The following is a 22,822-nucleotide window of genomic DNA, read 5'->3' on the forward strand; positions in this document are numbered from 1 at the left end:
TACACAAACTCTTCCCACGTGGGCCCGACCAGGGAGCGGAAAGGAGCCTCCGGGCAGAAAGGACGAGACGTCGGGAGCAGGAGTCTGATGTGAAGGGTGGGAACATGGGTGGGCACAGCTCAGAGGAAGCGTGTCTGCCCCCTGGGACCACTGATGGTGCTGTGAGCCAGAAGGATGCTAGGCAACGTTCACATGGCTCAATCCATATTCTCCTTCAGAAAATGAATGTGAATGAGACCCCGAAAGCCTCTGTGGGCCAACTCTTCTGCCCGTTTAATTCTGAGCTAATGGGGAAGGGTTTATTCTCCTCCAGGAAAATGCCCGATACAAAGTCTGGGGCCTCAGGGTTATGCTCGCCCCATCTGCCTTTCCAGAGAGCAGCCTGTAACTGGCAATTGCTGTGGGGAGAGACTGCGGCTCATGCTGTGAAACCCCACTGTCATTGTCAAGTGTTATTTGCCCCTGGAGCATAATTAAGCTTAGTTCCGGTTGTCTTCAAAGATTAGGATCTCTGCAGACGTTCTCAGGGTCACCATTTCATTGTCCGAAGCCCATTTTCCAGCTCAAGGCCACATTCATTTCTCAGAATGCTCTGTGAACTGTTTCCAAGGCATCATAATTGTCACATGAGCTTTCTCAGGTCCCTTGTACAGATAAGGAACTAGAGCCCCACAGCTGCTGAATAGCCCACATCGCCTTGTGGGGCATCAGCAGGTGTGTCTGCAAAGCTGCGGGTGCATTTGCTTCCTCCAACACTCCCTTCCATGTCTGTGAAGAAATGACTGGAACCACAAAGTGTTTGCGGCCCACAGGTTGTGTGTGTCTGCAAGTGCGTCCTGCTGCGTGTGGACCCCACTGTTGGAAGTCACACTTCCAGCTAAACCGACCTGAATGTGCGCCCCCCACCCCCACGGGGGCCCCTCTTCTCACAGCCCTGCCTCTTCCCACAGCCCGAATCCAGACGCAGGACGAAGGCGCCAAGAGGCTTGCAAAGGACAGTGACCTTGGCAGCCAGCTGTCCTCAGCTCCCTCCGCCACTCCCCAGAACGACGGCACCGCGGTCAGCTTCGACTCACCCAGTGGCAAGAGCAGCAGGGTGGAGGCCGTCGCCCAACCCACACCCTGGAGTCCCGGGCCAGGGACCAGCAGTCCCAGTGTGTCACTTCCCGGCGTCTCCAAATCCAGGCCAGGGCAAGATGGGAACAGGTGAGCTCAGGGCTGCACAGCAGGACATCTCCTCCTTGACGGAGACCCCGACCAGCAATGGCCCGAGCCACACGGTGCAGGGCACACAGCCTCAGGGATGGGAGGCCCCAACAGGGTCAGGAGGCAGGGCCACTGAATCCTGTTTCTGCCAGAAGGCCACGGGGTCAAGAACTGCAGCAGCTGGTGTGAGAAGAAAGGGAGGGACGGAGTTTGGCAGATGGGGCAAACCCTTCCTCCTAGGCCTCCTGCCATGTAGCCTGGAGGCAAATCTTCCTGCCCACCCGGGGGATGTACTTCTACAGCCCAAGGAAAGAAAATGCCTTTTAAAATGTTTTTCTCTTTTATTTTTTTAACTCCAGACCGGCCATATTATTGGCAAGGTCTTTAGATCTTAGCTCCAGGCTGGCCCAGTTCTAGGCAGGAGCATCTCTGTATTCTAGGGGGTCAGTTGTTCCAGCCTCACTTACACGGAAGGAAGCAGGAGCCCGGCATTCCCTCCAGAGGGATGCACTGACCCAAATGCACATGGAGAACCATACCTGATCTGAAAGGAACACAGTGAAACCGTGTAGATGAAACACAGGGAGTGCTGGTTTGGGAGGGTTGGGTTTTTTTTTAAAAACAATGACTAAGTTAACAGAGAACTGGAAATCTCACTACGTGAGGGGTCATCTTCAGTCTCTCTGGGGCCTTGACCAGGAGGAAGGATTCTGACAAACCCGGGTGGGCCCAGGGGACGCATCCTTGAAGGCTGTGTGGCAGACGGTGGGGAGCAGTGTTCCTAATATGTGCTCCACAAATATTGATCCCACTATGTGCTCCATAATGCAGCATATTAGCAAAACACCTCTGCCCTCCCCGCTCCGTGGAGATTCGCGGGGCACGTCTGAGAATTCCAGCCGTGGAGACACCTGGAAATGCTCCTAGGCACGCGGTCCGCGGACCCTCCTCCACCCGCGGCACCAGGCTGGGCGAAGACGCAGAGAGAAGCGATGCTCGAGCGGGTGGGGCTCTGAGAGCACTCAGGCCACCGGGCTTGACCACCCCTGTCTTACAGGTATCCACGGGGTCCGGGGACCAGCACAGTAGACCGTCCCAGGAACCGAGCCTGCACACCTGTGACGTTTGCAGAACGCCTCGGAGACGCTCACTCAGAGCCTCTTTACCGAAGAGACTTCTGGCGAATCCACCCTCCTCTTCCTGGACCGGGGGTCTCAGGCCTGGGGCCACATGGCCACAGGCCCCACGCCCCCAGGTACTATGTCGTCAATGAGCGTGACTCTCACAAAAAGCCCCATCAGACTTTCTGGCCGGAGAGACATTTCAAGATCGACGCCTTAGGGGACGTCGTGGAGATGTTCCCCCGGAATGTGCGGCCCTGTGGGTCCCGGGCGCCCCAGCCGGCTCGCTCTCCGCAGCTGAGTGACGAGGAGGAGGAGGAGACACTGAGGAGAGAGTGGGTCAAGGGGTACTTCCACCCTCGCTCCCTGATCGACCTCCACGGGGCCCCCCATTTCTACGTCGGCGAGAGGTCAGGGAGCCAGACGCTGGCTCCCGAGCACCAGGGATGGGGGCTCTGTACGTCCTGGAACGACGGTTTCGAGGGTCCCCTTGACAGGCCGGTGTACATGCACAGAAAGCCGCGCCCCCGGAATGTCCAGCACCTGCAGCAGCCCCCGAGGCCCAGGGCCAAGCCCCGGGGCGAGCCGGCCCTCACCGAGTCTGACTCCATGTCGGCAGCCTCCAGCAGCGACCCGCAGAACAGCGGCACTGACCAGTACCTGCAGATCACGCCCAGCCCGGGCAAGTTCTCCAGGCCTGCCGGCCCGCTCACAAGGAGGAAGGCCGTGTCCAGGCAGGAGCTGACTGCAGATCTGAGCAACCTGATCTGTTCGAACGTCTAGGGCTCCTTCTGGGGTCCCATCTGTAGCGAGTCAAGCCGTGTGGGAGCACTGATGCGCTCTGACAGCATGTGGACCCTCCCCTCCTGCAAAGAGACGACACACCCTGGGGGGCGCTGGAGACCGTGGGGCGCTTCCAGGCCTCTCAGCTGCCGGCTGCAGCCCCCACACTCACGGGGCCACAACTCCCTGTCCTACAAGGGCCACCTGCCATGGGTTGTTCCTGGGGCCTCTCTGTGTCCAGCACTTCCACACATTAGACCATCCTTTCAAAAAGCTTTGGGATGGCAAATCGCAGGCAAGCCGGACGGCCCCTCCCGATCGCAGAGGCCTCACGGGAGATGTCTGTGTGTCCTTAATCGCGAGGGAGCCGTCCATATTGCGAGGCCCTCTTTTGCACACAAAATTCAGTCCTCCAAGAGGAGTGCCCAGAAATGAGGCGGCTGTCCTTAAAGATTCAGAGAGCTGAATTAGTTCATATAAATAGTCAGTTTAGTAACGACAAGAGTAATTAAAATTTACTGGGATCTCCCTCTACTGTTCACTGAGCTGTGTGTCCATATTAATTAGCCAAGGCACTTGGATGGCAGGGAACGAAATCTCCAAGGCGGATGGGCTCCTTTGCTTGCAGAGGGTGGGAGTCAAGCTGGCTTCAGGTGCAGCTGGACCCAGGGCATCCAACGTCTTCAGGATTCTGTCTTTTCACCTCTCAGCTGGACTGCTGTTTGTTGACCTCATTTTCTCCTACTGCCAAATCCCTGTGGCAGGTGGGGGAGGAATTCACGGCCACAGAAAATTCCTGGGTTAGGGCACCCAGCCAACGAGCCAGGGAAAGAACAGACTCGTCGTTTCTCAGCTCACATCATCTTCACGTTTGTGGCTGAGGCCTTTGTCACCGGCATCATGAGGGTTTGGGCAGCAGTGCGTTCAGCCGGCCATGGCAGACAGAAGCACCCCCTGGTCCTATTTCCAGGACAACTCTTTTTGCTCTAAATTGCATCTTTAAGTTCGCCGTCTCCCCCACCAGCCCGTGAGGGCCTTCAGGATGGGAATGGCGTTTCTTCTTTTTTTTGCATTCTCAGCTATGGACACATAATAGATATGTTTTCTGTGGCTGCATAACAAATTTACCAGCTTAAAACCCACATTTCGTCTCACAGTTTCCATGGGTAGGGAGGGCGGACGTGGCCCAGGTGCGTGCCCGCTCAGGGTCTCCGTCCAGGTGTCAGCGAGAGCTGGCATTTCCCCTGACGCTAGGGGTCCCCTTCCAAACTCATGTGGCTATTGGCAGAATTCACTTCCTCAAGACTGTTGGAATGAGGCCATCCACGCCCAGAGGCTGCCACGTTTCCCTGCCACATGGTCCTCTCCACAATGGGGCTGTTTGCATCTTCGAGGCCGGCAAGAGTGGGCCTCTTTGGCACCTGATCTCTTTTTCCAGGAAGGCCCGGACTCTCTTTGGAAAGGACTCGCCTGATTAGGCCAGGCCCACCCAGGATCATCTCCCTCTTGATTCACTCAGAGTTAATTGTTCAGAGATCGTAATTACATCTTCAAAGTCACTTTATCTTTACCACATAATGGAACCTAATCCTGGGAGTAAAATCTCACCATCTTCACAAGGGCCAGTACACACAAGGAGATTTCACAGGAAACGTGCACTGGGGGGCAGGCACCCTGGGGGCCATCTCAGAATGCCGCCTACTGTAGATCCTTAACACACACTTGTTGAATGTAAAGGGGTGAAGGAATGAATGAATGAACTGTACTAACGAATGAATCACAAATGACGTAGCAACAGGGTTACAGTCCGAGATCGACTGCCAATTCGAACCAAAAAGAGAAATCCAGTGTAAATAACGCCTTTTTAAAAGTACACACAGATGGGCACTCCTCCCCAAATTCATGAAGAGGTGTGCACAGATTTTTGGATCTCCTCCCACAACAGATCCAGAAGGCGGTGGTCTGCTCAAGACGAAAGGTCCCACAGGCGGTGGGAGCGTCCTCTGTGACGGAGGTGTGACGAGGGCTTTCCTGATGAGAGTCCCCTTCTATGTGCTTGGTCTGGGGCTGTGGGCTGGAGCTCCCGGGGACGTTGACACACATTTGGAAAAGGCTGGCCCTGCCTCTAGCACCTGTGGGAGCTCCTGTGTCCGAGTGGGAGCTGCTCCGTGAGCACAGGAGGAGAAGCCGGCTCTGCAACATTCCTAAGAAACAGGGTGTTGCCGATACACACCCAGGGTTGCAAGGACGTTTATCACCTCCCAGGGTGCCACACAGCCCACACCTGCCCTGGCAGTTAGTACTGGGCTCTGCTTAATTTAGAGAAATTTAAAAGGTGCAGAATAGTAGAAAGACTGGTGTGACAAGCACCTGTATTCCCACTGCGTCAACACTGTTGAAATTTTATTTCCATGTAGTCATTTTATTATCATTAAAGAAAGTATTACAGAAATAATCAGTCTGCTCTAATGCCCACACTTAGTTTCATTCCCCTCACGCTACCAAGAGTTTGGCGTCTGTCCGTTCGGTCAACTTTATAGCTACATACGTTGTGTACGTGTGTGTAAATATATATTTGTAAGCATCCATCAGCACGTTTTACTTAAGTCAACGCTCTCATCCCACATGCATTGCACATATTTATGTTTCTGCGGTCTGTTGAAGAAATACAGATCAAGCTCACTTATTATAATGGTTGCATAGGAGCTCATCATGGAAATAAACTCACCATTTATCCGTTTCTTGTCGACGGACCTTGAAATCATTTCCACATCTTTGTGGCTGAAAATGAGGTTGCACTAAACATCTTTCACACGACCTCTACCACACGTGCAGAAGTGGGTGCTGGTTCTCCCAGAGGAGATGCCCCTAGCTCGCAGGATTTCACTAGCTGCCCCTTTATTCATCTCCCTGAGCCCAGACCCTGTGCACACTCCCCCTGTGAAGGATGAGAGGACCACGGTTCTCACAGCCTCACCCAGACTCCATATGGTCACACGGTATAATTTTTGCCTACTTGGTGAAAAAAAAAATACCAAGTTATTTTCATTAATTTGCATTTCTTAGATTGTTAGCATTCTTCCTGTTTACTGGCCATTTGCATTTTCTCTTCTGTGAACGGATTGCCTGTTCAACACCGGTGCTCATTTTTTCTGTTCACGATTACTATCAACTCTCGCCCTTTGATCTAAGTCACATCAGCAGAAGGCCACGTGGACACCGTCAAAACGCCTTTGCATAACAATGGTTTCACAAGATTCCTTTGGCTTTTAGTGATGGTCCAAGGGCGGTGGGGGGAGGGGGGTTCATGTCTGCCCTTTGGCCACACTACCATGGAGGGTATGAGTGACACTATTATTAATAATGTTCCCTAAAAACACCTGTACAGCAGACTCCTCTCAGGGTTCAGAGACGACAACTGAATCCTTTAAATATATGGAGTGAATTCCTCTTGATGAGAATCATCTGGTAAATATCCTAGTGACCTAAGGATGCCTCCCTGGTCACCCCTTGTGTTTCCAAACTTGTGAACGGCAGAGAATTTAGAGAGACATTTTCTCTGTGTCTCCAAAAGACTGACTTCCCTGGTCTGAGGTGGTATTTCCGTTTTCCAGCTACTCTGAGTATGTGTGTTTGTGTGTGTGTGTTTTCCTTCTCTTTAGGGTCTGTTGGTTGCTATGGTTTTTTGGTTTTTTGACTCTGCCCATTTCATGGTAAACACCGTGTAGCCTTGAAGGGCAGGAACCAGCAGAGCACATGAGCAACACGTGACCTTCAGAAAGAGAAACGGGCGTGTGCACAGCCCTGCCACTGACCGGCTATGTGGCTTTGGACACCCTGTGGACTCTCAGTTCCTCAGCTGTGAAATGGGGACGGCAGTCCCCGCCTCGTAACGCTGCGGCAACGTTGTGAGGGTTACACACACAGCACAGGTCAAGTGCTCAGGGCATCCTAACATTGGCACAGTCGGTGCTGAGTAACCATCAGATGTTGCAGAATGAAGAGTAAACAACAGACACACACTTGCAGACGGAGAGTCCCCAGCAGCCGCCTGAGCTGACTGGTCAACAGGCAGCCGGTCCTCAGTGTCTGCTCTATCCTGGAGCTTTCCAGATGGGAACACCCAGACACTTGGGCTCACCCGCTCAGTGGTCTGCGGGGCCTTTCGGTTAGAAGTCGCTGGGCCCCATGGCCTACATGCACCTGTTTAAAATTCAACCAGGACTTCAGTGAGGTCTGCTCTGGACAACTGGGTGACTCACAGGGCCTGAGGAACACACGGGAGGGGCTCCAACCAATGGGATCTACAGAGCTCAGTCATTCCTCCCCCAAAGCAGCCTCAAGCAGATGCAAATACCTCACTGCCCTGCCCCGGGCTGTGTGGGCAGCTCCCCGGCCCCTCTGCCCTAGTAGGCTGCTCCCCTTGCCCTGACAAGGTCCCCTGACCTCCCCCACCTCCTGCTGCCACTCTGTCTCAGGCCTCAGGGATAAACAGCTTGCTTCTCCAGACATTTCATACACCCAGCGCTTTTCATTTTCTAGGAGAAAAGATTAAAGTCTCTTATAGTGCTAAAGAATTTTTAAAACCCATGCTCCATTTTGATAGGTATAAAAATCTCTTAAATGTGTGATGTCTAACAAGTCACTTTCTACAGCAAGATTTCCTTTCCCTCAGCTCTGTTTTCCTCGTGTTTTCTCCCCAAACAAAATCCTAATAGGCCCCAGCGTGACAGGGGCTCAAGCTGCAGCTTTATAGAAATATCCTACATTGAATTTTTTAATGAGGCTTTTTAAATTTAAAAAGTCCTACATGTTAGTAATTAAAATAATTAAACGGTCTATGATGATATAAAATGAAAAAGAAATGTGCTTTGGCGATACTCCCTAACAGTTTATTCAATATCTTTCCAGAAGTGAATATTCTAAACATATACATATGTAAACATAAAATATAAGCATACACAAGCACATCTCTAGATATTTCTCTTTCTCACTTAAGATACATATGGATGATATACGATATATAAGATACTATATATATATACTATATATAAATGTTTACTGTATGCCAGGCACCATTTTAACTACTATTCATTGATTAGATCTTTTGACCCACATGTCAACCCTGTGAGTTAATACTATTACTTTTCTCATTTTCCAAATGAGGATAGTATGCCAACGTCTGGACTGGTCATTTACTTGTTTGATGTCTAACAAGATATATATATATATATATATATACATAATGGATATTATTCCCTGTCAGTACACATATAAAACATTTTATTTGGGGGAGGGTAAGAATTTAAACAATATTAAGTTATTTTTAGAGTTAAGTTTTAAATACCACTTATTTCCTTCATGGAAAGTAAACTGCTCCTGCTTAGAACAGTCTACTCACATCAGCTCCTGTTTCTAGACTCGTGCATAGGTTCTCTTTAACATTCCCTGTCTCTTCCAGCCCCAGCTTACCTCATCTGTGCCACGTTATTTTAATGGCTACATAATATTCCACTAAATGAATATCCTGTAACTTTGTTCCATCTATTGACAAACAGGTAGGTTGTTTCCAGTTGCAAGATCAATCTTATACATCTTTGTGCAGGAGTTGCTGGGTCAAAAAACAAGCAAATTAAAATTTTAAGATATATTATTTTGCTCCCGGAAGGTTACATAAATTTACATTCTCACCCACAGTGTATAAAACTGTCTCTCTATATACTCACCAATACATGGAATTAACAAACCTCTTGGTGTTTGCCTAAGTTTTGATTTGTAATTCCCTAATCTTGAGGGAGGTTCTGCATCTGTTCACATCATTTTTTTTTTTTTTTTGATGAGGAAGATTGTTCCTGAGCTAACATTTGTGCCAATCTTCCTCTATTTCATATGTGGGACGCCTCCACAGCATGGCCTGATGAGAGGCGTGTAGGTCCATGCTGGGGACCACACCCACTAACCCCAGTCCACCGAAGTGGAGTGTTCAAACTTAACCACTACACTACCAGGCTGGCTTCATCTTTTCCTATCTTTATTAGCCATGTCAATTCATTTTTCTGCAAAGTATCTGTTCATGTCTGATGCATTCTTCTTGTCTGTTGGATTGTTCAAAAATGTCAATGATTTGTAAGCACATTTTGCACATTAAGAAAATGTACTTTTAGGTAAAATATGCTTCCACTTTTCCCTCAGATTATCATCTCTTTATATTTTTGATGTGTTTAACTTTTTAAATGTGGTTAGCTTATTGGTCTTTTCTTTTATGACTCCTAGGAATAGTCACATGGGCATTACTTCACTTGCATATCACAATGCCACCAGGAGGCACTTATTATCGTCCCATTTCATCTTGCCGCAAACTGAGGCTCAGAGAGTGACTTGCCCAAAACCACACAGCGAATAGTGGTGAAACTGGGTCTAGAACTTGGACTCCCTAATTCCCCATCTAGGGCTTTACAACCTGGCAGCCCAACACATCTTCCAAAAAGGGTTTTCAAGTAGTCATTTTGTTCGCACCATTTTTTCAAACCTTTAAAGGTAACCATAAGCACACAAAATAGAAAACAAAGAGACAGTGTTGCCCTTTTCAAATACTTAGGTGGTTACAGTGCTGAAGAGGAGGAAACCCAGGCTGCCTTTGCCCACCCAGTGCGAGGTCTTTCAGGCACCTGCAGCCAAATACGCCCAGAACTATCTCTTCCCATCCCAGCTCAAGCCAGAAGGTGGGGGTCCTGATGCTTCCTCCCTCTGCAGCCCCCACGTCCATCGCGGAGATCTCTACATTCGCCCTCCTAAGTATTCTAAGACGGGCCCTCTCCGCTGCACCGCCACCGGCCAGCCCTGCTCCAGGCCGCCGCCGTCCCCCCACCGTCGCTGCACCGGGCCCGCCTCCCGGCCTCCACCCTCATTCCCACTCCCACTCCTGCAGCCGCCGCCCCGGAAGGCGAATCTGGTGCAAACTCCACCCTGCTCCCACCCGGCCGCAGGCTCCGCGACTCAGGACACAATCCAAGCTCTTCAGCAAGCGGAGCCGCCCTGCGAGGCCTGGCCCGGCCTCACCGAACGTGGACGCCCCCGGCCCCGCCCAGAGCCGCCGGCGGGCGGGAGGCCGACCCGCGGGACACGCAGGGCGCGCTGTGCACCGCCCCGCCTGCGAGTCTCCGGGAGCTCGGCCCTGCGCACCGCGTGCCTGCCAATCTCGGGGCGGGGCGGGGCCGTCTGGCGGCGCGGACCAATCCGGGGGCGGAGGCGGGCCGGGGGCGGAGGCGGGGCGGGGTCGGGGCTCCGGGCTCCGTCCAGGCCGAGGCGTTCCGGCTGCGCAGATCTCGGGCAGGCGTCACCGGACACCCCTCCAGCTTCCCCGCGCGCAGCTCCCGGAGCGATGGACGGCGCGCTGGCCGCGCAGATGGGCGAGGCGGTGGCCGAGAAGGTGCTCCGGTACCGGCGAGACCGATCGGGCTGGAAGATTTGCCAGGAAGGCGTGAGTGAGGAGCTGGGCGGGGAGGGGGCCGGGGTCCCCGAAGCCCCCGGGCTCCTCCTCTCTCTGCTGTTTTTTGCGGTCCAGCCCCCGGAGCTGGATTGAGGAGGGATTGTTTCCTTAAAATATAGGGATTGTTTTTCTTTAAAAATAGGAGTTGTCCTTAGGGGTTGTTTCCTTAAAAAATACCGGGCGTGCTGTGCACACAGTGGCCCCGGGAGGTAAGTGGCTGTCCCTTATTTCATTGAATGACGTGCCCAGCGTTGCCTGGCTGGTACATGGGGGTTAGGATTAGAACCGGAAGCACCAGGCTCCGGAGCCTTCACTCCCTTCGTCGTCGCGGGAGCACCTCCCTCTCCGTTCCCAGGAGGGTGGCCTGGGAATAGCTTGGCTCGCTTGACGCTTATGACTTTTAACAAGTACGCCTAAATTGCTGGAGGAAACAAAGTGCACGGTGGCTTTTAAGTTGTTTTGAAAACCATTCCAGTACTCTTGGAGTCAGCGAGTTAGGATCCCTTTCTCCCTCACGTTCTGTGGGGGATGGGGGGCAGCTCTGTCCAGGATGAGTCCCCACTCCGCCCCCTATCAGTTGGGTCACTTTAGAGAACCCCATCTCTTGAGGCTCCACAACTCTGCTTATGTAGAATGGGAGTCTGGACCCGGTGATCTCCCAGAGCCCTTCTAGGTCTAAAATTCTGCGATTCTGTGCCTTTTGACAGAATGGAGTTTCAGTTTCCTGGAGGCCATCTGTGGAGTTTCCAGGGAATCTGTAAGTGCATGCCTTGTTCAAAGCTTGTCAGAGGGGCCACTCCCTTGCTGATGTCTCTGCTGTGCGTTTGCTTCCTAAAAGATGCCGATCAACCCTAACACCCTGGAATCAACTCTCCAGTTCTCTTCCAGAAAAGCTTCTGTTTTTAACTAAATGATTTCCAGCAGACTATATTCTTGTGAATGCTCACTGTCCATTTCTGCAGGCCTGAGGGGAGGTGGGCTGGTAGATCTCAGCCCCTTCTCTGCAAGGCTGTCCTAAAGAGGGCTGACGGACATGGCCTCTAGTCCTTGTATCTAATCCCAGGGTGATAAACAAATTCGATTGACGCCTTGGGGTCACATTCTTTCCTGTGCTCCAGGTACCGAGGAGAAGGCATTGTGAATGGGCCACCAGAGAAGGTGTGGGACTGCATAAAGCCACTTGCTGGGAGCCTACGAGAGCAGTGGGATGAGAACGTGTCCCATTTTGAAGTTATCCAAAGCATCACTAATGTAAGTCTTTCCAAACACGGTTATCCGCAGACGGTAACCTGACCCTGTGCCCTCTGGAGGGGGTCAGTGACGCCTTTTGGCAAGGGGAGTACCTTGCAAAGCCCTGGTGCCCAGTGAACACAGGCTGCCTGCCGCTTGCAACGCCAAGCCCAGCTTGGCTCAGGTACAGGTGGGAAATGGCGTGACTCAGAGAGGCAGAGACGCCCTAAACAGCTGAGAGAACACAGCAGCTGAGGGAGGAGGGCAGCGTGCACATGAGCTCCGAAGATGCTGAAGCTGTGCCTGGATTTGACCCGTCAGCTCTAGTTTGAAATGTTGCTCCTTAATGGGGCCACGATAATGAATTAAGAGAGTCCTGGCTGGAGAGTCCAGATTCTCTGCCAGCTGTGGGGCTGTGCCAGGTGGCAGCTTCTGGATGACAGTTCCTCCATTGGTAAGAAGTCCATGTTCTGGGCTAGCGCTGCCCGGTAGAAGTTTGTGCAATGGAGGGTATGTTCTGTAACTGGGCTGTCCGATACAGTAGCCACTAGCCCCATGTGGCCACGGGGCATTTGAAAGGTGCCTAGTTGGAGGAAATGAATTCTTAATTTTATTTAATTTTCATTACTCTCAATGTAAATTTAAATAGCCATGCGGAGCTAGCGGCTGCCATGTCAGACAGCGTGGATCTAGATTGTCCTGTCCTGGGATCCTCTGTAGCATTAGGAACCCACCTTGTTTTGATTATAGAAGTTAAGCAGAAAAGAAATGTCACAGCCAAAACTAACAAGAAAGTTGCCTTGGGGAAATGCTGCCCACCTGTTTGACTTGAGTGGTGTCTTGATTTTGGCATCGGTGGACAGGGCGCCACCCTGTGGGGTGTTTACACAGGTGGTGGTGTGAAACTTGAAGCCATGGTTCTTTACTGGTCAGTTAGTAGGACCCGGGTGGTCTTTGTCTTGATCAAGAATTTGCATTTTAGTTCATTACAGTTCGTTATCACAAGAGTGTGTGTCCGAGTTCCCTGAAGGGTGGGACACATGCTCCTGGGGTACAAAAGGTGATATTAGCTCCTACACAGTCAACTGGGAAATTGAATCATGAGGTCGCCCCACTTGAGTTCTTCTTTAATCTCTCAGCTAACTTGAAGGGGAGAATCTCAGTTAGGAGCACACGTGCCCTTGTCACCTGTTTGACACTTGATAACCTCTGTTATAACAAAACAGCTGGCCTCAGGCTCAGAATCAGAATGGAATCATCTCTCTTATCTATGTTTTGCAGTTGCCTTTTATTTGTGCCAAGTGATTCTCCCCCCACCCCCCTCCCAGTTTCTGATAGTTAAATTACTTCCTTTTTCAAAATGGATTTATCTACGTTTTAAAAAGGGAACACACTTAGAGAGAAATATTGAGTGAATGACAATAGGTGCTACCAGAGACGGCAAAAAATTGTGAAAATAGTATGCAAATAATTGTGTACACATGGCTGGAGTTGAGGAAACGTGGATTGTTGCCCCTTAAAACATAATACAAATGTAATAACAGAATGATTGTAATGGGATTTTATTCTTGAAAGTGAAGTGGCTGCACTTTTTTAGCGTGTTTAGACTCCTTTGTCTGAGACGGTGAGTGGTGAGACGTGGGAGAATGAAAGCTTTAGGAATTGTTGGGGGACCCCTGAGCTGCCCTGATGATCATTCGAATGATAAGCAGCGTCACTTACTGAGCCCTTTTACACAATGCCACACGCTCAAAGCATTTCAGCTGAACACCTGAGGAAGGAAACTGTCCCCAGAGGTGGAGAGATGTACAAGGTTCACACAGATAATAAGTGGCAGAGCGGGCTCAAGAGCCTGCCACTGCCTCCAGGTCTCCAGGCTCCTGGCCTCCTAGCAACCCTAGCCCTCGCCCCAGCCCCTGGCTGGGTCCCGCTGACGGCTCCCTCAGCGGCCCCACAGGAGTGTGGTTTTGTCCATGCTCCTTTGTACCCAGCGCACCGTCCCGAGCCTGCCAGTGCTCAGAAGGCTGGGTGCCCACCTGTGCTGCGTTCTGTAGCAGCATGCACATCGTTCTTACCTTCTTGGCCAATTTGCCAGGAGGGTTCGCTGGGAGATGCTGTAGGATCTCTCTTCCCTGAGCAACCTGGCTCGTCCCTGGGGGAGCATGCCTGCTTCCATTGCTTGGGCTGCTGATCGGGGCTGCACAGGACCCTCGATCCTTGGCACCCAGTTTCCTGAAGGCTGAGCCTGTGTCACCCCAAGGCAGCCCCCACCCCAGACCCTGCTTGACCCTATTGGTCCTCTAGTGCAACAGTCCAAATGTTTTGCTTGTGTACGTCCAGCAGATTTTTGAGAAACTATACATCATCCTCACACATCTAGTTGACATCTGAAATTGTCATCATAAATTGCAAAGCATGTCATTTTTAACCTGTAATAAATCTGGTGACTTTGAACAAAACGATGACATCATTCTTTTAGATGTATCTAGGTAACATGGATTTTTATTTACTATCATCCATTTAAAAAATATGTGAAGAGATTTTCCGTAAATAGTCAGCAACTTTATATCATTTTTTCTTTGAACTCAAATTTCGGGTTCCATGTAGCCTACTGAATTTTACCCTAATATGTTTATTCTAATATATCCTAATATATATCCTCATATATATAATCCTAATATATATCTATTCTAATATATGAATATGTATATAAATTGAAATTAAACTTTGAAAAATCATATGGTTCCTGTGACTATAAGGCTCAAAATGTTAAAAAAAATCTACATTGAAAGATGAGTGGAACTTATTAAAGTAATATTATGTTACAAATGTTGATGAAGGACCATCAAACATGAAAAGTAAAATATTTCACATCCCTTAATGAGATGGATGGGAGGTCTTTTTCTAGGTAATTCATGTGTCCGTGAAAAGATATGACTTATTGCCAGAAAGATCCAGCCTTTGGTGGACATTTACTGCAAAAACAGGAAAACCCAGTGAGCTTAGTTTTCCTAAAAGCAGAGGCAGTGACAGCTGGTGGCTCCTTGTTATTTAGTGAAACAATGAAAATGCGAAGAATGGGCCCTTCCTTGCATGTTGGTATTTAGCAGCATGATTTTGTCAAATCTCAAATCTTTTAATTCTGGGATGGATGGACTGCACCGGGTGTGTTGTGTTTATAACGCGTGCTGCCACCCTCACTGTTTCTTCGCAGTGTCGTCTCCATCTGGCCTCCAGATGCTCCTTCAGGAACATGCATTTTGCAGCAGTAACAAGGAGTAGAAGCTGCATAGTTATTTAAAAAAAAAATTATTTTCATCGCTTCTGCCATTCTGACACAAAATATCAGAATTCAGGAAAGGCGAAACTACCGTGTTTATAACAGCAAGCTTTCACCTTTAGAAAGAACATGCTCCAGGGAGGGGAAGGCACAAAATTCCGGCTCCAGCATGTGATGCTCTCAAGAAATATGGAGTCGGCGTCCCCGAGTGTCCCTTTGGACGCTGGGGAATTCGCAGCCCGAGACCGTGTGGGGTAGGAAGATTCCAGAAAGATGGGGTGTGTGGTGCCTTTTCAAGAGGGGAAGGAGAACCTGCAGCTCGTTGGCAGGCGGGTCATTTTAGGAAGAAGGCCTCGTGGAGGCCGAGTCGTCAGGTGCTCAAAGGCCCCCAGGTCACGTGCCCACCCTGAACCTCATACCCCAAGGTCAAAGGTTTCTCAGCAACACACGGTGCCTGAGTCTTCGTACCCAAAGGGAGAAGACAGAGAGGGAGAGACCTTCTCCATCACTTCTAGCCTGGCCCCCAGACGTCTCCCAGCACTGCCCGTCGTCGGGCCGGACTTGTGCTTCTTCACTGTGACCTTGAGAGGGCTGGGGCCCTGCAGGGGGAGGGGATAGCGGGGTGAAGCACGGGATGGTTTGGGGTGTCTTGGCTTACAGAGTGGAGAGTGGACTTGGTGGCATATTCTGAGATCAGGGGAGGTCCAGGGGGTGCACCCCCCCAGGGCCAGGACCAGGGGAAACCAGAAAACTGTGCAGGACACATGTTCAAGGGGTCCTGCTCGCAGGGCTGGGTAAGGGTGAGGTCAGCCATGGGGTGGGAAGCAGTGGCCTCTCTTGCCTTACCCTTGGCCTGGCCGTCTTCAAGTCACATCTCCACCACACGCTTTAGGTCAATTCCTTCATCTCTCCAAGCCTTAGTTTCCTCACCTGTCAGATGGGTTCAAGGTACCCATTTCTCAGGACTGTGAGGGACAACTGGGAGCCTGGACCAGCCAGGCTCTTACCAGGTGCTCAGTCAACGGCAGCTCTTAGATCTTTGAGACGTGAGCTCAGAGTGGCCCTCCTCCGCCATGGGCAGCCCGTGTCACAGCCGTGGACCTTACACACTGGGTGTGTTTCAGTGACACCTGGCACTTCCACGGTGGCTCCACGCTAGACCCTCTGGCTCACAGCACCGCCCTACTGTCCATGCTGTTCCCCTTTTCTGGACCCTAGGGACAGGCGTGGGTTGATGATGGGGACTGAGTGGGGCATTGGCGGGAGAAGACGGCTGGCCCTCAGGTGCGCTGGACTCCCCTTGCTTTGGCAGACGCTGTGCGTAACCAGAACCGCCACCCCCTCGGCCGCCATGAAGCTCATCTCCCCCAGAGACTTTGTGGATGTGGCGCTGGTCAAGAAGTATGAGGACGGGACCATCAGTTCCAACGGTGAGTGACGGCGGGGGACTCTCTCCTCCACACCCGCCCAGGTCCTTGGGGGCCGCTGACCCGCTGGACATCCCCGGGGGACTCACAGCTGGGTCCCCGGCCCTGTGCATGCCTCACCCTGTCGAGTTTGGCGGCTTCTGTGCTGCAAAGGGCTGAGGTGGGGGAGTCCACACGCGAGCGAGTTTATTTGGGTCTCAGATTCGGTCAGCACCACTTTCGTCCCTGCCGAGGCTCGTGGTCGGTGCCCTCGACATGCACATTAGCGTTGGCATCACACCTCAGGCCGCAGCGACGCCCTGGGCCTGGGAGCACCTGGTGGGAGGGTTGTGGGCTGTGCACTCCCTCCCGCCTGGCCACGAGCAGAGTTCCCACCGCTCACGTGTGGTGCCTCCTTCTGGAGCCTGCAGCCCCGCCGTCCTCCGGGTCTCACCCCTAGGCGGGTGGCAGGTGCATGCCCACCGCTGTCGGCTGAGGTTCCAGAGGGCGCCCTCCCCTTCTCATCCCCAGCCTGATGTCCTGGAATGTTCTTTTCTCTACTGTTCTGGTGGCTTTGGGGAAGCTGAGGATGTGAGTGTATGCACGTACGTGTGTGTGTGCGTGTGTGTATGATGTGTGAGTGCATGTGTGTGAGCATGAGTATGTGTGCGTGTGTGTTCATGTGCATGTGTGTGGGCCTGTGAGTGTGCCTGTGTGTGTGCGTGTGTGTATGATGTGTGTGTGCATGTGTGTGAGCATGAGTATGTGTGCGTGTGTGTTCATGTGCATGTGTGTGGGCCTGTGAGTGTGCCTGTGTGTGTGTGCGTGTGTGTACATGTGTGTGTGCATGTGTGTGAGCATGAGTATGTGTGCGTGTGTGTTCATGTGCATGTGTGTGGGCCTGTGAGTGTGCCTGTGTGTGTGTGCGTGTGTGTACATGTGTGTGTGCATGTGTGTGAGCATGAGTATGTGTGCGTGTGTGTTCATGTGCATGTGTGTGGGCCTGTGAGTGTGCCTGTGTGTGTGTGCGTGTGTGTACATGTGTGAGTGTATGTGTGCATGTATATGAGTTTGTGTGTGAGCATGAGTGTGTGTGAGCATGTGTATGTGCAAGCATGAGTGTGTGAGCACGAGTATGTGTGTGTGTGAGCATGTGAGTGTGTGCATGTGTGTGTGCGTGAGTGTGTGTGTGTGAGTGTGTGTGTGAGCGAGCATGTGAGTGTGTGTGTGTGAGCATGTGAGTGTGTGCGTGTGTGTGTGCGTGAGTGTGTGTGTAAGCGTGAGAGTGTGTGTGTGCGTGAGTGTGTGCGTGAGAGCGTGTGTGTGAGCGTGTGAGTGTGTGTGAGCGAGCATGTGAGTGTGTGTGTGAGCGTGAGTGTGTGTGAGCGTGTGCGTGTGTGTGTGCGTGTGTGTACATGTGTGAGTATATGTGTGCATGTATATGAGTTTGTGTGTGAGCATGAGTGTGTGTGAGCATGTGTATGTGCAAGCATGAGTGTGTGAGCATGAGTATGTGTGAGTGTGTGTGAGCGTGAGTGTGTGTGTGTGAGCGTGTGTGTGAGCATGAGAGTGTGTGTGTGAGCGTGAGTGTGTGTGTGTGAGCGTGAGAGTGTGTGTGTGAGCGTGAGAGTGTGTGTGTGTGTGAGAGTGTGTGCGTTGTGTGAGTGTGTGTGTGCATGTGTGTGAGCGTGAGTGTGAGTGTGTGTGTGAGCGTAAGGGACAAGGGCTGGGGGAAGGAGGGGCTCAGGCCAGTAGCAGGGCCCCTGGCTGAGTGCTCAGGCTCCAGGCGATGGTCTGTGTGCACGGTGGCTGCCCTTTGGCGACCCTGGCCCGCCTGTCTGAGCTGTAGCTCACTGACCACCTCGCTCTGTTTTCCAGCCACGAATGTGGAGCATCCGTCCTGTCCCCCGAAGCCGGGCTACGTGAGAGGGTTTAACCATCCCTGCGGTTGCTTCTGTGAGCCTGTGCCGGGGTAAGGATGACCACAGCTTCCCTGTGGGCTTTCTGGTTGATGGGCACGCTGGTCATGATGCACAGGAATAAAGTGCCTTGCAGCTCTTAGGCACAGACGCTGCAGAGCACCAACATATGCATCAGCAATGTCACACGCAAGGGCACCGGGCACATGGGAGAGAGCTGGGGAGGCGCGGTTCTTATCTGTGAGGCGAGGACTCCTACCAGCCCCAGGCGGGCTGGGCAGATGCTGTGGTCCCATTTAGCAGATGAGGAAACTGAGGCTCAGGGAGGTCAGGTGGTCTGTCCGGTCACAGGCAGGCTGTGCAAGCCTGAGCGCCAGGTCCTGTCTCCCGGGCTCTCTGAGCTGCATCCACCAGCCTGGAGCGGCCACAAGGCTGGCCATCCCCACCCCTTACCACACGGTGCTCGTCTCCCCGCAGCGAGGAACCATGTGGAGGGGCTCAGGCTGCCGGGAGATTCTGACACCAGGAGTTGGCCCAGAACGGAGCCCAGCACGGTTCTGGCCCTGTTTTCTCACATCGTCGCCAGGTTTTCACCAGGAACGTCCTGTGTAATGATAACCCCCAGGTCTTAGTTTATCTGGAGCCCACCCAGGCTGACAATGAGGGCGTGTCCCCATGTAAGCGTGCGACCCACGCACGGAAACCAGGAGGGGGTGTCTGCCTTCACCATGCGGGCCAGGGGGAGGGCTGTGGGCCTCAGCGTTTTACTAAACCAGGTCCAGCACCTCCAGGAGCTCTTTGTGCTGAGCTGGCTTTTCAGATGTCCTGTGGAAGACTTACCTTAAACGTTGCAAAACTTTATGAACTTGAAAATAGCCTTGCTGTTCTCTGACACGCTGCCCCACCACACACTCGCACATGCATGCACACATACAGACACACACGTGCATGCACACACATGCACACACACGTGCACAAGGCACATGCATACACACATGCAGACACACACAGTGCCCACACGTGCATGCACACACATGCACACACATGCACACACACGTGCACAAGGCACATGCATACACACATGCACACACGCACACAGACACGCACATGCACACACACCCCTGCACTTGGTTTTGGTCACCCCGTGCAGAGGAACTTTCTGAGTAGGCAGCAGCTCTCTCTCCCTCGGGTTGAACCCCTGGGAGAACACACACTGGGATGAGGACCATCTTGCCCCCTGCCGGTCAGCAGAGGTGACCACGTGGACTCTGCAGACGGGGTTGTTGGGCCGGGAGGGTCCCACGAAACCCAGCTAGTGTGGGGTTTCGACTCGGCCTCTTGAAAGCATTCTGTGTTCCAATAACGCCTTGTACGGGAGTCTGCTGCGAGCCGAGCTGTTCGGAGGCAGGGCATCTGAACCCGTGCCCATGGCGATTCCCATCCTAGGAATACAGGTCTGTTGTAGGTGCAGTGCGCTCAACAGACGATGCTACAGCAGCATCAGCAGCAAACGCTTGCACGGCTCTGCTGTGTGCCAGGCGCTATCCCAAGCAGTTTACCAGTTGACTCATTCTCATTCTTACAACAACCATAGGTACTGTATTATCCCCGTTTTCTAGATAAGGACTCGGGGGTACAGAGAGGTTCTGTTGCTTACCCAAGATCACACAGTCAGGGAGCGATAGAGCCACAGTTTAAACCCACGCATCTGACTCCAGAATCAGTACCTTTAGCCTGGATGTTGGCCCTCAAAACAGATAAGTGTCTCCCCTCCGGGAGCTTAGATTCTCGTGGGAGCAGGGGAGACGGTCAGGACACATACAGTCATTATGTCAAATGTACACGCCTCTAGTTCTCAGCCGTTAAGACTTTGGAGGAAACTCAAGCCCGAGAAAGGTGCTGGGGAAGTGAACATCCGGGGGGGTCATCAGAGACCTCCCTGATAGGAGTTCGAGCCACGCACAACGCGGGGGCCTTGGTCGTGTCAGTGGGGGAGCACTCCTGGCAGAGGAACGGGCAGGTCCACCTCCTGAGGGGAGAAGGGAAGTCGCAGCAGCCAGGTCCACACTCTGTGCAGAGACGATGGGAGTGGAGCAGAGGAGCTGCCCACCATCCTGCCCCACTCCTCTGCTACCTGCCCACCTCTGGCCTCATCTGCCTCATCTGTGCACCCAGAAGGGGGCAGGGTTCCAGGGGTCTCCTCTTCCCAGCCCGTGACCTCTGGGCGGCAGGACGCGTGTGGTGGGCCGATGCTGTGCTGCCTGGGCTCCTGATGACTGTGGTGCTGTTGGCAGCACCGTCCGAGTGAAATGCCAGCAGGTCCCCACAGAGCCCCCGCCTTTGTCCTGGGACGTGTGCGACTGTGAGGCCCTGCCCGGGAGGGTGAGAGTGGAGAGGCAGAGCCCACCTTAGCGCTGTTAGGAGAATGGCTTTGCCCTTGCAGACCCCTCGAAAGAGTCACCGGCGCCCCCGGGGTTCCCAGACCGTCTGGAGGACGCTGAGTGGACGGGGGCCGTCTGTGCGTTCCTCCTGGGGCCTGGCACGGAGTGAGTTCTCCAGAGTCCTCTGCGACTGATCCGGGGTGCAGAGGACTAGTGCTCTGCCTGGGCTGGAAGTTGGGGATCCTTTCCACCTGGCAGCCCGGTGGGGCCGCGGAAGGCTCCCCAAGAGGCCGTTCCCCCTCCTAAAATCAGCAGGGGCAGAGGGGCCCCCAGGCAGTGAGTCAGCGAGGGTCAGACAAGGTCTCCGTGTGATGATGTCTCTCCCGGGCTGGCCGTCCTCGCCCGTCCCGACGCTCGGCCCAGATTCCTCCACCCCAGACGGGCGATGCAGCTCTGCTGTTCCTCCCCAGGGAGCCCGACAAGACCAACCTGGTCACCTTCTTCCAGACCGACCTCAGCGGCTACCTCCCGCGCAGCGTGGTCGACTCCTTCTTTCCGCGCAGCATGGCTGGATTTTATGCCAACCTTCAGAAAGCTGTGACGAAGTTGTAAGACTGCCGTTCTCGCTCATTGGCCGAGAACTCCCGCCACTCGTCGCTGGGACAACAGAGAGTGGGGGAGACCAAGGGCCCGTCTCCGCCCTTCGGAATCTGCTGGTGGCAGCTCATACCGAGAACACCGGCCCCACCGGCTCCCACTCCTCCTTCCTCCACTCGGGGTGGCGTGGGGAAGCTGGTCAACTGTTCCGCACTCTGCTGGTTGTCCAAACACACCTCCTCTGGCCACCTGACAGGGACTCAGCCCGGGCTCCGCGCGACGCTCGTGATGCACTGGGGCCCAAAGCCTTTATGTGCCGGTCACCTCCAGGACCACGGTCCCCTGTTCGTCTAAAAGAATCAATACTGGAAACCAGGCTGCTGCCTTTTTAGAGTCTGAGACCCATGCCGCGGAGCCCCATGGATGTTTCCTGGCGCCACGGTGCTGGGTGTTGCCTCTAAAGAGATGTCAGCCTGGGAAATGGTGCTTCGAATAAATTAGATGACATTAAAGACGGATGCTTCCCGTATTCCTTCTCCTGTCTCTTCCACTTGAGTCGGTTGTTTCTCTGTTTTCCCCCCGCGTGAGTTAAGTTGTACACGCTCCCTGGAACCAGGTGGTTTGCATCTGGTGAAGGCCCAATCTGCAGCCTCAGGGCCGGTCCTCTTTGGAGCTGGTTCGGAATTTAGCAAACCGCCCCTGCCCACGGGCGGGACTGGAGGGAGCCCGCTCGTCCCTGGGCATTGCCTTCGCTTGTCCTCTATGGTAGAGGCTGGGCAGGAGTCCTCTGGCCTCCAGGCCCTGCCAGGCGTCATGTTGCGAGCGCAAAGGTGGAAGATTAGCCCCTCGAGTCTCTGCTGTGAGACAGCCAGCCCCCCGGGGCCTGCTCACCCGGGTGAGTCATCAGGACCCGGGAGCACAGCCTTGCCTCGTGGAAGGGGCCCAGGCAGCCGCACGACTTCTTTGCTCTCCCCAGTCAGGGCCACACCGTCCTGTGTGGGATTCCCCAACACCCACTGGCAGCCTCGGGGGGAAGCTCTCTCGTGTGTCTGACCAGAGTCCCCTCATGTGGCAGCTGCTCAGGCTACCAGCGTCTGTGCAGGAAATTTCCAGAGTCCTGAGCTTTCTTCGTTTCTCCTAATGGAACAGTCCCCGTGTGTCACAATAACGTCCTCCCCTCCTCTGAGTCCTGGGGTGACTGACTCCTGAATGTGCCGAGATCTGAGCAAGTTTAAGACACGAGAGCTCGGGGTCAGGGGTCAGAAAGCCCCCTTGTTTCCGTGTTCCAAGGCCACCGCAGACCCTGCATCCTGCCGTTAAGACCATGTGGTGAACTCCCTCTGCTCATCAAGAAATCTTCATTGGACTCTTGGATTCTCTTAGGTTTCCTTCATCCATTCAGTGAATGCT

The 22,822-nt window shown here is 53.1% G+C and overlaps 2 protein-coding genes across 5 annotated transcripts in view; both read left to right on the forward strand.

Annotated features, from left to right (window-relative positions):
- TMC3 (transmembrane channel like 3) overlaps positions 1-5,495 on the forward strand; it is a 35,556-nt gene extending 30,061 nt beyond the window's left edge. The window contains exons 21-22 of the mRNA XM_014827768.3: positions 951-1,206; positions 2,264-5,495. Coding sequence (XP_014683254.1) covers positions 951-1,206; positions 2,264-3,110 — 1,103 coding nt within the window. The 3' untranslated portion in view covers positions 3,111-5,495. The remainder of the gene's footprint in view (positions 1-950; positions 1,207-2,263) is intronic.
- Positions 5,496-10,359: 4,864 nt separating this feature from the next.
- STARD5 (StAR related lipid transfer domain containing 5) lies at positions 10,360-21,941 on the forward strand. 4 transcript variants are annotated; one of them, XM_014827773.3, is made up of 6 exons: positions 10,360-10,590; positions 11,307-11,356; positions 11,718-11,850; positions 16,422-16,539; positions 18,394-18,487; positions 21,286-21,941. In XM_014827773.3, the coding sequence occupies exons 1-6, from the start codon at positions 10,492-10,494 to the stop codon at positions 21,425-21,427; spliced, it is 636 nt and encodes a 211-aa protein (XP_014683259.1). In that variant the 5' UTR covers positions 10,360-10,491; the 3' UTR covers positions 21,428-21,941. The 4 variants fall into 4 exon arrangements, with proteins under 4 accessions (XP_014683259.1, XP_044616284.1, XP_044616286.1 ...); XM_044760349.2 differs by having other exon boundaries at positions 10,374-10,590; positions 21,323-21,941; XM_044760351.2 differs by having other exon boundaries at positions 10,383-10,590; positions 18,912-21,941.
- The last annotated feature ends 881 nt before the right edge of the window (positions 21,942-22,822 follow it).

This window comes from Equus asinus, chromosome 2, assembly GCF_041296235.1.
Source record: "Equus asinus isolate D_3611 breed Donkey chromosome 2, EquAss-T2T_v2, whole genome shotgun sequence".
NCBI lineage: Eukaryota > Metazoa > Chordata > Mammalia > Perissodactyla > Equidae > Equus > Equus asinus.